Raw genomic sequence first — 17864 nt, forward strand, 5'->3', positions numbered from 1 at the left:
ATCTTAATGCCCTTCGTACCCTGGTCATTATGCAGGCTGATGACATAGTATATGACCAATCAGAAGATGAACTAAAGGCTGAAATTGGAAGTAGGAATAATGTTAAGGTTAATAAGGTCATCAAATTACCTAACACCAAATCGACCTTTAAAGTACAACTTGAGACCATTCAAATGGTGAGAGACTGCCTTACCAAGGGTTTGCTCATTTCAAGCCAATCATTTCTACCCAAATATCTGGCCCAGGACGTATTTGTCTCCCTGTCTCAATGCATGAGATGCTACAAATACGATCATACGAAAAAGGACTGCCCTCAACCATCCACATATAAGATATGCTCGCTTTGTGCCTCAGTGGATCACTTTTGGACTAATTGCATCAATCAGCATAGCCATAAGTGTATCACCTGTAATGGTGACCATCCAACCATGGCAGCAAGATGCTCCACCCGGAAATCTATGGTTAAGGATCAAGCAAAGGTTCTTAGAAACCAACAATCAACTATCAACCAAATAAGACCTTTGCTCAAGCCTCAGCCCCCTCCAATCCTAACTCCTCCACTCAACCTTTATTCAGCAGTATTACCCTTCAACAACAGATGGTTATGAACACGGCACTTATCATGGCTAATCTTAGTGAAGCAGTTAAGCCAGGGACTTTCCAGTCTATGGTTGATTCCTTTTATAAAGCCAATGGATTCCCATTGGTCAAAATTCCCATCGAAGCTATCAATTTAGCCAATAAGGTCTCAACCATGCTGAAATCAGACAATATCCGTACAAATACCCCTCATCAATCTGTGCCAGCTAATGATGAAATGGAAACTGATGAAGCTAATAGGAAAAGAGCACTGAGTGACGCAGATTCGTATATATCGGAGCCTGCTAATCCTGCTAAGAAACAACCACAGCCCTCTACCTCTACATCGGAACCTTTGGACACTGAATTGCTAGGAGCTATTGCTCTCCCTCCCCTTCCTCCAATGAATCAAGCACCACCTAAAGTTGGTCTAAAATTGTATACCTCCATCAATATAATGAACCCCACTAAATCCGCATCTCATGACCAAATTAAGAAAATTATTTTTGAGACCAAAACTATGAAATACTTATACACAGAAAAGTTAGCAAACTCCACAGTGGTTCACTTCATTAACAGTGGCTCTATTGAACTGGACAAGAACATTCCCAAGATTGCCCGGATCACTCCAGATAAGTTCAGTAGATTAAAATCAGGATTTTATGATCTGACCAAAGGACGATTACCATAATGGATTCCCTCACAGTGATTCAACATGATGTATCAAAGTTGACGTTCCTCAGGTGTAAGGAACTTGCTAATATCTACTCCTCCCTTTCTCCTCATCTCATACTTCTTAACTCAACTGGAATTCCTGATTCTACCCGTATTAAGATCTGGAACTATAATTTGTTTCAGTGTAACACCTCTGTTGAACAGGGGGCTGGTACAGCAATAGCAGTTCGACGGGATGTTGCTGTCAAGTTAATTGATGGTTTCAATCACGCTCTTATTGCTGTCGAAATACAGACAGTACGGGGACCAATTATAGTCGCCACGACCTATCTACCCCCAAGAAACCCAATATTTCCACAGCAAGATATATTATCATTGATGAGATATAACATCCCTGTCTATCTGCTGGCTGATCTTAATGCAGCTCATCCAGCCCTTGGTTATAACAGAGCCAACCCTATTGGCACATTAATCAATGGCCTGTTGAATAGAATTCTTATAAGGTTCTTCGGCCCAGATTTTGATACGTATTTTACCAGAAGAACCTCTAGTAAGCCAGATATACTACTTTCAAATAGATTTCACATATTTAATTATTCCCTTACTCAAGGGCCCCTTAACCACTTCGGATCATCTTTCCATTATTTTTAAGATTACTGTGAGACCCATTATGGTGGTCGCTAATCCAACCCTAGATTTGAATAATGCGAACTGGGAACGTTTTAAGGACACTCTTGATGACTCTCTCTCTACTTTTGACGAACCCGATAACCTCTTAAAAGATAAATCTTACATAGACGATAAGATAGCTTTTTGGTTTAGGAGCATCAAGAAAGCCTCAGAGCTCCATATCCCACTTAAAACTTTTAGGATCGTACCATATACCAAAGAATCAGATTCTCTTAAATTACTTCAGATCCGTTATAAACAAGCCCTAGCATTAATTAATAACCGAGGACCCACATATCAACTATTAGAGTACATTCATAATATCCAAGAACGGATCAAAATAGGGAAAAACGGATCTCATTAATTCTACTTGGGAGGCTCTATTAGATAAATATGAAGCTTATTATAAGGACCCTGCAAAATTTTGGAATATGATTAAGAAACTGTTGGTCAACTTCTCAACCAATAGCATATATCACTCATAATAATGAAAAGATCTATTCATCTCAAGATCAGGAGGTGATCTTTAGAGACTTCTGGTCCAATATCTTTAAAATAAATCCAATTGAAAATCTAAGGTTCGACCAACAACATGAGCAGCATGTCACCGAGACAATCTGTGAACATGCTGACCGTATAATACCCTACGATTCAGTAGATCTTGGGAGACTTGACGAAGATGACCCTTTCCTCAAACCTATCCAACTTCAAGATATCAAAATAATCAAAAGTTTTAAAAACAAAGCTCCAGGCCAGTCTAAAGTAAGTAAACTTCTTAACAATTTGCCAAATTCGATGCTCTCTTTTCTTTGCAATATCTTTAATGAAACTCTTAGTATGGGTTATTGGCCAGATTATTTCAAAAAAGCAATACTTCCCTTTGTAGGGAAAAAGGGCAGAGACCTCACCTCAGTCTCTAACTATAGATCTATATCATTATTAGAGACACCTGGTAAGATTCTTGAAAAAATTATCAAAGAAGGGTTTGAGGATTTCCTTGAAGAAAATTTACTTATCAATAGCAATCAATACGGATTTACAAGGGGCAAAGGCACCCAACTTGCCTTAGCCCGTCTTTATGAATTCATTGCAGTCAAGTCAAATCTCGGGGGTCGTTGTAACCTAATTTCTAGGGATGTCAGCCGAGCTTTTGATAAGGTATGGCACGAGGGTCTTAAATACAAGCTCATAGAAGCACACCTACCAAATCTAGCTACCAGGTTACTGTGTAACTTTCTTGACAATCGAGTGACCATGATCAAGATTAAAGAATTTATTGGACCAGAGTTTCCACTTCTATCTGGTGTTCCTCAGGGCAGTGTTCTCTCCCCTTCACTTTACAATTTTTATATCAGACACACCCCTCCTCCTGCTCCAGGTTGTCTGCAAATTATGTTAGCAGATGACCACACCTAGGTAATATCTATTCCCAATAAGAATAAATGTATGCTGCAAATAAAAACAGTCTGGGAAATTCAAAAAGTAAATAATTACGAAAAGAAATGGAAAATAACAACAAACTTGAACAAATTTCATCTCCTCCCCAATTCAGCTCGCAGTCCTGCAGAAATCATTGTTGACAATGTTAGAATTCCATTTAAACAAAAGGCCACAATACTTGGGTGTAACTTTAAGAAATCTGGTATTCTTTCACACGTCCAAGAGAGAATAGCTGTTTTTAGAGTAACCTCTGATAAATTACAACGTTTTAAGCACTTATCAACTAAAACTCAACTTCGTTTAAATAAATCATTAGTAAGGCCTCAGAGTACCCCACCGTAATTTTTGGAGCAATTAGCAAAACTTCCCTTAATAAAATGAAGGCACTTCAAAATAGGGCTTTGAGGAGAGCCTACAAAGAGAGCCCTCCCTATTACAATACAATTAGGGAGTTACATGAATATTCCAAATTGGAGCCTCTTAATGTCCGGTTTCACAGGCTTGGCCAGAAAACCTGGGACAAACTTGCATTAGACGATGACGACCTTTGCACCCTAACTAGAAATCTCACTACTGAACATGCTCGTGATCATTATTGGTGGAAGAGACTGGAGCCTAAGATCAATTGTGATCCTCCTAGGCCCAGATTCATATCATCTGATTAAATTCATTATATAACTCATTATATATCCTTTCAGCAGTTAAATTGTAATTTTATTTAAACATTAAATCATCATCATAAAAGAAAAAAAAAGAAAAACAAAAAAAAAAACAACCTTCATTAACCATCATACCTAACTCAATCAACAAATTGGTGACAGTCAATTGGTGTCCTTTTGCTTTGCGTGAACCAAAAAAGTTTCCTTTTCCTGCTTGTCTCTTCCTTTCTCAGAATATTCTACTACTATCTAACGTCGCATGAGGGTCTGCCCCTCTTTTATTCTTTTCCTGTACTTCCTTTCCCCCCCCCCTTTTTTTTCTTCTCCTTTCTCATCCCAGGTACCTGCCCTCGGGCTATAAACTGGATTGTATCCAGGGGTACTTATCCTTTCCCCATATTCCCCACTTCCCTGTCCTCATCGTATTGGTACTGGTATATATATATATATATATATATATATATATATATATATATATATATATATATATATATATATATATATATATATATATATATATATATATATATATATATATATATATATATATCAAACTACAGGCCAATCACTCTACTTGAAATCCCGGGGAAGATCCTGGAGAAGATCCTAAAGGACCGGCTGGTAAAGTTCCTGGAGAGAAACGACCTGATGAACGTGAACCAATATGGGTTCAGGAGCAAAAGCAGCACCCAGACTGCGTTGGGAACGCTATATGAAATAATCGCTAGCACACAACATCAAGAGCAAGGGTGTAATGTGGTCTCCAGGGATGTAGGCAAAGCCTTTGATAAAGTGTAGCACAGCGGCCTAAAGTACAAACTTGCAGGAGCGGGATTGCCAGGAATTTTTCTAAAAATACTGTGCAGCTATCTGGACGATGGGAAGGCTAGGATACGAGTGGGAAGCTTTCTGGGTCCGGAATTCCCACTACACAGCGGAGTGCCCCAAGGAAGCGTGCTGGCACCAATCTTGTTTAACTTTTATACAAGAGATATACCAGCACCCTCTGCAGGCTGCCACCAGATAATTTTTGCTGACGATCACACACAGATTGTGACGTACCCCAACAAAAAGAGCAAGAAAATGTTGGCCGTAAAAACAGCAAGAGAAATAGCCAGGGTCAACGAGTATGAGCGCAAATGGAAAATTGCCACCAGCCAGGAGAAGTTCCAGTTACTACCAATTGGTGCCTGGAAACCAGCAGCAGTGAGGGTAGGAGATAGGGCCATACCCTTCAAGAGCCAGGCGAAAATACTGGGAGCCACAATTGGAACGACTGGACTTGGGAAGCACATATTAACAACCATCCAGACGGCTAACGCAACGGCCAAGAGACTAAGGCGTTTCAGGTCAATGTCTACGACAACTCAATTGCGACCCTACAAGACCCTGGTGAGACCAAAGCTCGAGTATCCTGACATCCTAATTGCTCCAGTTAGCAATACAAATATGACGAAAATACAGGCTGTCCAAAACAAATGTTAGAAGAGCCTCCAAGGAAACGCCACCCCACTATAACACACAGAAACACCTTCATGAGAGGTACAGTATTGAAGCCATGAACACAAGATGGCACAGGCTGGCCAACAAAACTCTCATGAAGATGGAAGAAATAAATAGTGACATAGTAAAAAGGAGCAGAAACCTCCAAGGAAGAGGTCACAGCCACTGGCCAAGACTTGTACCAGCAGTGGAAGGAGCCGAACCGGCTCCAAGATACACAGCAGAGTGGTGAACTGGAAAAGGACCTGTGACAGGAAAAAAAATGGAATAGGCTAGGTCAATGACATAAAAAAAAAAGAAAAAAAAAAGTAACAACGGAAGATGGGTGGTATCCTCAACATGGCCAAAAAAGCGACAAAGCAAAGGGGTCTGCCCCCTTCTAAAATACTCCTACTTCCTTCATCGTTCCCCAACCTTTACCTTCCACTACTCCCCCACTGAGGCCTGATGCCTCCAAGTATAAGAAGAATCGAATTGACAATAATAAAAGTTGCTGATATCCTTTACCCGTTCCCCCTTACCCTCACTCAACCATACAATAAAAGTTGCTGATGATCCTTAACCTATCCTTATACAACCCCCCCCCCTCTAATTCCTTTCTACTTATCTATCAATGAATGAATGTATGTATGTATGTATGTATGTATGTATGTGTGTATGTGAAATTAATGGTCTATGAAAACAGAACAAAAATACAAAGAAAACTTTTATTTAAACTGCAGGGTTTCGCTGTGTTAATTATGTTTTTCTTGTGCCTGTAATTTGATTTTATCAACAACAGCTACAGTAGAACAAAAACACTTTATAAAAACATAAGAGCAGAAAAAAAACGAAATAAGAATATATATAACATTGTTTTAATTACATGAATAGGCTACTGTTGATACGATTAACCCAGACACGAGCCTCTCTTTTGCCTTTTTTGTCGGAATGGCCCGTCCTTGTGTCGGCGCGAAACATCAATTCCATCACATTTTGATATCCTTCCCTTTTTAGCCGACGACCCCAGACAAAAAGCAGCGCGTGTGTTTTTTAAAAGGCGATGCCGGCTTCCCCCCTTGTCCCTCTGAGAGGAGTTTTTGGATAAACCCTGTGGGAGTTTAGAGGTTTTGAGAGAGAGAGAGAGAGAGAGAGAGAGAGAGAGAGAGAGAGAGAGAGAGAGAGAGAGAGAGAACGCTTGTGGGGGAATAGATAAAAAGAGAGGCGGAGGGAGGGTAGAGGAGGAAGAATCGCCATAGCTTTGCTTGTGGCATTGTCTGTGCGTACGAGATGCAGTGTTGCCATATTTCCTTGTGTATGAATTATTCACTATCTACTGAGTTTATGGTTATGTATTAGTCTTTTATTACCAAGTTAATTTGATATTGGCTCAATAAATTCTTTTTATATTATATTAGGATGGAAACTGCAGGTACCAATGGTTCAAGACTATTCAAAACTACATTTTCGTATGGATATTGGCAACGCTGATCAGCCCAATCTTTCCCGGCCTTCTTTATTGAAACCGTCGACCAGCAGCGGGTCATTTTTACTCATGTCTAATATGGGATTTGGGAACCCACGAGGTGTTGGTAGATTTACCCGACACCAAAATAGATATGTAAAATAAAAATAATGAAATTTTTTTTCGGGGGGGTGGGGGGTTGAGTGTAACGGTTTCAGGAATGAATTGGGCTACCACGTTGGCCGCCTTTTATCCGTTGCTTTAGAGAGACAGATGGTGTTAATAACAATAACAACAACAACCACAATAATCATTATTTTTCAACCCAATAAGGATTAATTTTTTCATCCAATACCATTGCAGAGTACGATTATATTAGAGACAATATCAAGATGATTAGAGAAAAAATACACTTACAACAATAACGCAGGAATTTCAGTATTGATAATAGATAATAGATGGACATTAGCATATGATTAATAATAATGATTTCAATCAAAAGAAATCTAAAAAGTATTATATATTTTTTTCATGAATCATTATTATTGTTTAATATGTTTCATTAAGGCTTTAACGCTCTCCTTGCATTGCAAAAACACACACATACATACATATATATACATTATATATGTATGTATGTATATATATATATATATATATATATATATATATATATATATATATATATATATATATATATATATATATATATATATATATATATATATATATATATATCCCAGTTTCCACTGTATTATATTTCACAATTCAGTGAAATAGTATTATTTCCTTTCTGAAGCGAGATCATGAAGGAGCCCAGAAACGAAATGCAGAGGGTCTTTGTCACGGCTGATGCATTGGCTGTTAAGAGAGTACAAAAGCTTTGTATAGAGATGTCTCCTTTGGCTTCGCTGATGAGATGAATTGGCTCAGAAGCTGTCTCCTTTTCCCAGTCGTAGTCTACTCAGCATTAGCTTTTGCATTGAGAAATCCGGTGCAGTTTCAATGGGTGATGCAAAATCTTACTCTGCGTAGTTTAAATGTTTAAAGGCTGCTCATGAATGGCAGGGGAAAGGGACAGTGACATTGCTCTATCAACCAGGACAATGCCCTAGCAACTAACCATATATAACATGATCAGCGCCCAAGCCCGCTCTCCACCCAAGCTATGACCAGGGAGGGCCAGGCAATGCTGATGACTCAACAGATAGACCTCTAGACTCCCCCAAATCCTCCAGTCTTAGCTCACAAGAATGGTGAGGTTGCAGATATTAATGGCACTAACGAGACTGAGCGGGACTCGAATCCCCGACTGGCAAACACCAGTCAGGGACGTTATCAATCAGGCCCCAACACCCATAATTGTCATATTGTCGTTTGAGGTTTGTCTGGAAGTCAACTAGATTGCTATTTATGATGATGATTTTATTATTATTATTATTATTATTATTATTATTATTATTATTATTATTATTTCGTGGTAGGAGACCCTCTTTTAGGCAGGTTGAGTTAAAAGTAATGGCTGGCTCAGAGCACGCCTCAGCCAATCAAAACTCAGGTCCCCCGATGACGTCACAGACTGGTATTCCCGGCCGAGATCATCGTACACCAGGCACCATACCATATCAGCTCCGATCAACCAATGAAAACCAATGAAAATTCCAGCCCTTTCACTTGTAATCCTGATCCTGGGTATAAATACCACCCGACTGCAGTGTCTAGCCAGTCTCGGCCCAGCTCCCGCGCCGACAGGACCTCTCCAGCTTACTGAAGTTAAGCAACACCGGACTTGGCAACACCTGGATGGGTGGACTTATATCCACCTAGTCACTTGGACCTCTCAACCTTGGTTGAAGAGGCCACATATATGAGGAAAGAATCCGGTTATTTTCTTTGGCTTTTGCCAATAAAATAACTGTTTTTTGACTACAGTGACTACTTTCATCCAGTATGAGTTTTATGGATGAAACCCCAGACATCCTCCTTACCTATAAAAGGAGCCTGTACCCATCTTGGATCAATCCCTGCAAGAATGGGGATAAACAGTGCAGGTGCAATCGCTGCCTGAGGTACCAGGACTTCAGGAAACTGCTAATGGACTACATAGGGTTCAAACACAGAGACCCAACACTGCCCTCTCACAGTAAAACATGCGACTGCTTCGGATGTTTTAGAATGGTTGCTGTAAGCGCCTACCACTTCCTACAAAGAAAGCACAGGCCAGGATATATGGATATACCATCCTACTCTCCACAGCCACCTTACCCAAACATCTTCCAGAAGAAATACCGGGTGCAAGGGCGGTACAAAGAGACAGTCTTTGCACCCAGTTGCTCTCGCCCCTCTTACCGGGACTGCGACTGCCAGACATGTATATATTCTTTCTATAGCAGAACTGAAGGCGGCATGTCCAACACTCCTGCTAAATCAACTATGGACCCCGAAGCTGTTAGAGCTACCCAGCAAGCAACAACTCCGGAACCACTGGACAATGAAGTTACACCTACCCCGGAGCCACCTACCCCATCTCCGGCAACACCTATCCAGAGGACATCTGTAACAGAGGACGCTCCACTTACCTCAACCCCAAAACCTGTGACCAACGTTCCAGCTATGGAACTAGCCCTGCCCGAGGACATTCAACCACTGCAAGCAGAAGGACACCCAGAGGATTGCAACTGCACTCCATGCCTCTCACAGCTCCTAAAGGAGGCTCAGGCAATCACAGAGAACGAACCGAGCTCAGACCTAAACCTGGCCGCTTCTGAGGGACCTGCTCAGCAACCACATCCACCTGTTGCCCAACCCAAACAGCTTGTCAACTTCCAGATGGCAGCTGTAGAAGCCACCGACAACCTTCCAGTCCCAGTTCAACCGGCTCAACCCCAGCTCCCCAAGTTCAAGCTGCCAGCAGCCACAGGAACTGCAACATACGCTGCAGTGGCCGCCATGGCAGCTGCCAAACCGGACTTGAATTTCACTGCAAGACCCAACTTACAGGGTGATATTATCATCACTCCGAAGGATCAAGCCACCGCCAGTCTATTCCACAAGGAAACCACCCTAACCTTCTTGGACCCTACCAAGAAGCAGAGAAAAGCGGTGGTGTACAACTACCCTTCAAGACTACCAGTCTCCCTCATAGCAGAGTGCCAAAACGTTGCCCAGGCCAAGAGGAGGTTGGGCAGAGGAAAGGCACCCACCAAAGAAGTCAACGTCACCTTCATTGGACCCATCCCACCAAACCTGGAACTAGGGCCGTGGGGAACCTTCCCCATCAAAGCCCTGGAGAAGGAACCACTTCGCTGCTTCAATTGTCAACGCTTTGGCCACCACAAAACACACTTTCGGAGCCGGGCTGTCTGTGGGGTCTGCAGCGGATCCCATCCCACACAGACCTGCATAGACGCCCACAATGATGGAAATGAAACCCAGGCAAAGTGTCCCAACTGCTCCAAGAATCACCATGCCTGGAACAAGAGATGTCCAGAGTTCCTGCGAAGGCTGCAACTACAGCAAGACTCCAACCCTGTGAGTGGACCACCTACTACAGAAGAACCGAAGCCGCAGAGGAAACCACGACGAAGACCTCCTCGTAGGCCGGCGCAAACTTCCACACCAGCAGTCAACCAAGAACCCAACATCACTGCTAGCCCAGCTGAAGAACCTCCTGCTGGTTCTGATCAACCTCCTCCCCATGCCCCAGTAATATCCTCCATCCTCTCCCAGACAGAGGCCCTGCCAATTGATACCTTGATTCCCCTTGTACTGCAACTGGTAGTTAAAGTCTGCTCCCTTGTTCAGACTCCCTCCTCAGTAATACAATCACTCCTTAGTCCCCTAGTCACACCCGCCCTTGAGCAGGGATAAGCACCTATGCTTAGAACTGCCGCTTTTCCCTACTACTTGAACTCTTCCCTCCTCTCCCAGTCTCTCCTACTTACTGGGACTTACTGCTATCAACACTTTTACCTACTACTGAAACCTTTCATTTCGGCTCCAAGTGGTCCTGTTTCTTGGTCCGCAAGGTCATGCTCTTGGTGCTGAGCGACCACACTGCAATCACGCTCAAGGTGCTGAGCAATTGCAAGTCCGCATTTATCAACCCTTGCGACTATGCTCAAGGTGCTGAGCAGTCGCACTTGCAGCTATGCCCAATGAGCTGGGCGGCTGCAGATCCCGACATGATGATGATGCTGCTGGGCTGGCACAGTGTCACATATAAGTCATAATCTGTTGTTACTGATCAAGGGTTAACCCAATACCTGTGTTGTCAATCTATCCCCACACCATGGACGGGCTGCGTAAGCAAGAGCCCGTGTCTAGCCAAAAGGGCTAGGCAATCTAAGAAGAAGAAGAAGTGTCTAGCCAGTTCTCTCTCGACTGCGCTAGCGAGAGGATGTAAGGTGAGACTCTCTGTGAGTCTCGCGCTTTGCGTGTTCGCTTAAGCGTAACATACGTGAAAGTAAATAACACTGGATAGCCATTATGGCCGACTTTGGAGGTTCGCCCTCCCCCCCCCCCCCGCTCAGACGAGACACCACCAGCCCCCCCACCTCTAGCGAGGACTCCTCGGATTCAGATGAATGCCTTAATACCCCCCCAGACCCCCCCATCTCACGTCCAGCCACCCCCCATCCAGCCTCTTACAGCAATATCGGCGAAAATTCAAGCTTAAACTCTACGGACTTGAATCTACATTTTTCAGAGATCGAGGAAAATAACAGTATCCTAAATCAAAACAAACCCTTTAATGACATTATATCCAGCTTCTCAACGCCCCTACAGGGCGATAGCATCAAATTAAATGACGGTTTACAAATCCCCCCCATTTCCCCCATTAGCTCCCCCCCCTCCACCCATTCCAGTGAAGATAGTGACAGTGAAATAAATTTGGAAATAAATTTGGATAGCAGTGTACATGAAAACAGTGAATGTAGTGAAAATGAAAGTGAAAATGATAGTGAAATTAAAGTGGCTTACAGTGAAAGCAAGACGAAAGTCCCACCAAGGATAGGCAGGGCAAACAGTAAAACAACACCCAGCAACAAAGAGGAAAATAGGAACAACAGCAATGAAAACAACAGACCAAAGGTAAGAAACAACAGCTCTATAGGAGGCAACAGTGAAAACAATGCCAACAACATAAGAAGTAACAGTGCTAGTGTTAGACCAAAAACACAATACAAGGGAAATACCGTTAATAACAACAGTGATAACAACAGTGACAGTGCAAGTGCAGGTGCAGGTGCAAGTGCAAGTGAAGGTGCAAGCTTAAGTGCAGGTGCAGGTGCAGGTGCAAGTGTAAGTGTAGGTACAAGGGAAAGAGCAAGTGAAAGAGTAAGATCAAAAACACAATACAAGGGAAATACTGTAAATAACAACAGTGATAACAACAGTGACAGTGCAAGTGCAGGTGCAGGTGCAAGTGCAAGTGAAGGTGCAAGCTTAAGTGCAGGTGCAGGTGCAAGTGTAAGTGTAGGTACAAGGGAAAGAGGAAGTGAAAGAGTAAGATAAAAAACACAATACAATGGAAATACCGTAAATAACAACAGTGAAAGTGCAGGTGCAGGTGCAAGTGCAAGTGAAGGTGGAAGCTTAAGTGTAGGTGCAGGTGCAAGTGAAAGTGTAAGTGTAGGTGCAAGTGAAAGGGCAAGATTAAGTGTCAGACCAAAAACACATTACAGGGGAAATACCATAAATAATATCAACAACAGTGACGGTGCAGGTGCAGGTGCAAGTGCAAGTGCAGGTGCAAGTGAAAGTGCAATTGTCGGTGCAAGTGCAGCTAAAAGTGTAAGTGATAGGGCAAAAACCCAGTGCAGTGCAAAGAACATGCATAAGACCAGTGCCATCAGCAACAACTCAGGTAAAAATGGTAAAACAGGACAAGAAAATACTGTCAATATAAGTGATGACAACAATGGAAACATGTCAATAGAAGACATATTTGCTAGCCAGGAAAAAAGTGGGGAGGGAGATGGCTTCACCATCGTAGAAAGCAAAAGAAAAAGAAACAAAAACTCAGGAGAAAAATCTGAAACAAATTCCCTCCCACAAAATCTAACAGTGTTCAGGAGCCCAGTGCCAAAAGACCCAAAAGACCCAAGTAAATCAGCTTACTCACTCATTGAATACACTGAAACAAAGTACCCTCACATTAAGTTATCGGTGAGACATAAGCCTAATGGGGACCTCATAGTCCACCCCCTGGACAAAGAAGCAGAAGCAACCATTTGAAGTATACCGGGGTATGAGGAAATTAAAATAACAGAACCCCACGTAATTAAAGTACTGTGTGGCTTCTCACCCTCCCTTGTAACTGATATAATAGAAAGGCATCCACAAATAATGAGAGCCGTTAGATTCAACACAAAAGGAAAGGAACAATCGTACAAAGTAAAGTGCTGGGTCACGGGAGAACCCCCAGAAAGGATCGAACTGGGCTGGTACGGTAGCTACAGGCTAATACAGTACATCCCCGAGCCCCAACGATACTTCAAATGCAATAAATATGGACACAAAAAGGTCCAATGTAGATCCCGCTTCCCCATTTGTGGGGTCTGCTCTTCTAGGCACGATACGGGTGTATGCATAAAGAAAATAAGAAACGGAGAGCCAACATACAACAGATGTCCGGCCTGTAACAATGACCACCACGCTTGGCACGATAGGTGCCCCGCAAGGTTGAGTAGAGTCGACCAGGAAAGAACGAGGGTCACGGGAATAGAACTTCCACCCAGGCCCGAAAGAGCCCGCAGGCCTCCCAGGTGGTCCAGGAGACCCCTCCTGCAACCACAGGCGAGTCACAACAACACAGAAGAGGTCCCACAAACCTCCGAAACAGCAAGGTACACAGGAAATAACCCAACCACCCATCCATCCATACAGCCTTCCATCCAATCATCCGCCCACCCATCCACCAATCCCATTACCCATCCACCCATCCCCCCACCCATCCTTCCACCCAATCCCGCCAGTACTTCCCCCATTCAAATCTCAGCCAAACACAACAGGCAATCCGCACCGAATGGCCCCGCCCCACAAAAACCCCAGCACAAAGAAACCCCCCACGGATGCAGACAAACTCTAAAGAACGAACACCCCACCCTCAAACCTCAAATGTGAACACTGCAATAACAGACTCCGTGGAACCAGAAGAGACTACGCCAGTCTTACCAAAGGAACGCGAAAACGAAAACCAAATCGTCATGACGAACAGTGCCACCCCTGAAGAAAAAGCAGGGGACGAAAATCCAAAAGGAAAGGAAAATATAGTGACTGAAAAGTGTCCGCAAATATTAAAAGAAGCCTTAAACTTTATCCGTAGCAAGTCCGCTGACGATGTAGCCCACTTTATCAAATGTTGGCTCCCAGCTGCTTTCAGTGAAACCCTCGGGCCCTTTATAATTTTTGCATGGGACAAAATTAGAGCTCTCCTGTCATGGTTCGGCGATGAACAATCGAAATCATTTTCATGAGTCTAGACGAGACGCAGGTCACACAGGTTACACAGAGTACACAAACCACACAACACACACTGTCCTTTCTTTCATGGAACATTTGTGGAATCCAACCTAAATACGCTTTCTTACAGTCTCAGACAAGTACACAAAACCCTGACATCATACTCCTTCAAGAAACATTACTCACTGAACAACAACCCTTTTCCTTTAAAAACTACAAAGCATACAGAACACACTGCACAGACACGACACGCAGCCTACTGACACTGGTTAAAAACGCAATTCCATCCAAAGCAATAGCAAATATAGACTGTCATGAAACAGAAACACTCAGCATACAGATAACTCTAGTCAACACAACACTCACAGTTCACAATATATATAAAGCCCCACAAAAACACATAGACGCCACACTACTCTTCGCAGCAGCAGATACAGAAAACACCGTCATCTCAGGCGACTTTAACGCACACCACACCTTCCTTAACTCAACGCAAACAACAAACCCCACAGGTACACTCCTCACGGCCGCTCTAGAAGATTTCGACAGAGTGAAACTCTTAAATGACACAAACATTGCGACCCACAGGGCCGGAGGCAGGCTGGACCTGACCTTCGTCTCCGAAAATTTGATACCAGGATCAACCTGGAACCTCCACCCTGTTCTCCTAAGCGACCACTTTGGCATAAATTTTACGGTCCAAATGGAAAAACTCCCGGATCCACCTCCGCCCCCGCGCAGATGGAACCAGGACCTAGCAAAGTGGGAGCTGTTTGAGAAACACATGACGAACTGGGCCGACCAACACGATCCCGGGACAACCGACAACATTGACGAGCTGCAACATATTTTCATTGGCGAACTCCACAAAGCAGCCAACAGTTCCATGCCGGTTAAAAAAGCCCGCAAAATAAACCACAAAGACGCCTGGTACTACGACTCCAGGATAAGAGAAATGAACAAGAGGGTTAACAGGGTCCGCAAACTCCTCAGACGCCATAGAACTGAGGAGCTGCACCAGACACTACTTGAAGTGACGAACCATGCAGTGGCTGTGGCCACTGAGGTCAAAAGACAGAAGTGGCTGGACTGGTGCTCCGAAGTAAACAACCTCACCTTGCTCAGGAGGATCTGGAGTTTCTTTAACAAAGTGGTTGGTAAAAACCGTTCTAATCAAACTGCTCACCCAGATCCTCCAGCGGAAGCACTCAGGCTGGCACAAGGGTTTGCGGACCGTGCCAAATCTAATAACCTCCCCCTGACAACCAGGCAGAGACAGGAGGCACTCCTCCCCATCCGAGTCCCTATGATTAATGCTGCCTGTGGGATGGTAGATGACTCGGACACCCCTTTCACGAGGGTGGAGCTAGACAAGGCACTGGCCAAAACAAAAAACACCGCCCCTGGCATCGACGGTATAACATACAGCATGCTAAGGAACATGGGAAATCCAGCTAAGGGGATCTACCTACATATCATCAACAAAACCTATGTTGATAGATGCAGGCCCCAAACCTGGAACCAGCAAAATATACATCCCATCCCGAAGCCCCAAGAAGAGAATGCGTATAGGCCTATCGCCCTCATAAGCTGTACAGAAAAGGTTGCAGAAAGGATGGTCCTCACCCGGCTCAAATGGAAAGTCGGACGTCTGCACCCTCGACTGTATGGTTTCACGGAGGGCATAGGTGCTCATGAATGTATCGTCGATGCCATGGCAACCATAAACAACAAAAAAGCCCTGGTGGTCTTCATAGACCTAGAAAAAGCCTTTGAACTGGCCAGTGCGAACACTATACTTTTCTCCCTGGTCGTAAAGAGAGTCAGGGGACATCTCTTATCCTGGGTCGAACAATATCTCAAAAATAGGGAAGCCAGAGTAAGCTTCCAAGGGGCCTCCTCCCCCTTCCTTCCCCTGGAAAACGGCACACCCCAAGGAGGGATCCTGAGTCCTTTCCTATATAATATCCTGATGGAGAATCTACTGGCGCTTGAACTCCCGGGGGGCATAGAAATTTTTATTTATGCTGATGTCTGCGTAATATGCCCCCACACTGTCCAAAATAAAGTGAGAGCCATGCAGAGAGCCCTTGACACAATAAGTGGGGGGTGCAGGGAACTAGGTCTCAAAATAAACTCGACCAAAACTAAAGCCATTGCCATTAAACACGACTATGACCCTCCAAACCTCATCCTCAACAACACCCCCATAGAATGGGTAGTAAACTACAAATACTTAGGGGTAATAATAAACAAATTCCTTAACCCAACTAGCCAGGTTAAACGTCTCAGGCATGCGGTTACGTCTCGGTTCTCAGCCATGAAAAGACTGGCCACCCTGAGCAAGGGTACATCACACACACTGCTGAAGAAGTTTCATGTGCAAGCTATTGTCGCACAAGTTGAGTACGCGGCCCCCGTAATTACGAGCCTCCCCTCAGGACTGTTGGCCTCCCTAGAGGTCATACAAAACAACAGTATGAGGCTCATAACGGGGGCCCCCATGTGGACAAGACTTCAGCTGCTGCGGGCCGAGACCGGCCTCATGCCCTTGGCGGACAGAATAGACTTAAAGCTATCAACCATTGTAATCAAAACCATAAGGGCAGACAGACGCTGCCCCCTAAATAACAAAATCCAAGGCTTAATTAACCTCCATGAAGACCTAGACCCTCCCCCCACCTATGTGGGCCGCCTTCTCCAGTCCATCAGGAGAGTCAACGTGCAACAGAAAGTCTCGGCTATGCGACCAGATAACAACCATATTCTATTTAACCCCCCAGCCCCATGGACTCAAGACCCAATAAATGTAAATTTCACTATCCTCCCCACATCAAAAGCCCTTTGCTCCCCTCAGGAGATGTTGCATGCAGCCATGCATGCAATCAATAAAACTAACGCTTCAAACATTTACTTTACAGATGGTTCGGTGGACCGGGACATCCCAGCGACGGCCGCGGCAGTTTTCTCAGCCAACTACGTGGCCAGCTGGAGGGTCTCGGACCACGCATCAACACTCCAAACCGAACTGGTTGCAATAGCCAAGGCCCTGGCAAACTCTTTGAGCAGACAAGGGGACACTACAGTGCACACTGATTCCAGGGGAGCAATACAGGCCATACTAAAGGATCAAATACCTGAAAATGTGCTTCTGATTACCACTATTAAGGCAACAGCCCAAATCCATGTTCAGAGGGGCCGCAAAGTCACTCTGAACTGGATTCCGAGCCATGTGGGCATCCACGGAAACGAGGAAGCGGACAGGCTGGCAAAGACCACACTTAGCTGTGCAACCATCGGAGTGAGGCTCAGTAAGTCAATCAGTCAACTGAAAAAATTAATCTCTCACACATGTCTTTCCAGAATTAAGTTGGAGGTGCTAGACGCTGCCAGAGGGGGCTCCATGTCGGCCAGGTGGTATACAAACG

At 44.0% G+C, this 17864-nt stretch overlaps 1 protein-coding gene across 1 annotated transcript; it reads left to right on the forward strand.

Annotated features, from left to right (window-relative positions):
* Positions 1 to 8919: 8919 nt before the first annotated feature.
* LOC137636591 (uncharacterized) lies at positions 8920 to 13209 on the forward strand. Its single transcript, XM_068368990.1, has 3 exons — positions 8920 to 10746; positions 11758 to 12451; positions 12542 to 13209. Exons 1-3 carry the CDS (start codon positions 8920 to 8922, stop codon positions 13207 to 13209), a joined length of 3189 nt encoding a protein of 1062 aa, XP_068225091.1.
* Positions 13210 to 17864: the final 4655 nt, after the last annotated feature.

Source organism: Palaemon carinicauda, unplaced genomic scaffold (assembly GCF_036898095.1).
Source record: "Palaemon carinicauda isolate YSFRI2023 unplaced genomic scaffold, ASM3689809v2 scaffold337, whole genome shotgun sequence".
Taxonomy (NCBI): domain Eukaryota; kingdom Metazoa; phylum Arthropoda; class Malacostraca; order Decapoda; family Palaemonidae; genus Palaemon; species Palaemon carinicauda.

Coding starts and splice junctions, on each gene's coding strand:
- LOC137636591 (XM_068368990.1), top strand. CDS start 8,920: ATGAGTTTTATGGATGAAACCCCAGACATCCTCCTTACCTATAAAAGG. Junction 10,747..11,757: donor TTCCCCTTGTACTGCAACTG/GTAGTTAAAGTC, acceptor ACGCCCCTACAG/GGCGATAGCATCAAATTAAA. Junction 12,452..12,541: donor AGGTGCAAGTGTAAGTGTAG/GTACAAGGGAAA, acceptor GTGCAGGTGCAG/GTGCAAGTGCAAGTGAAGGT.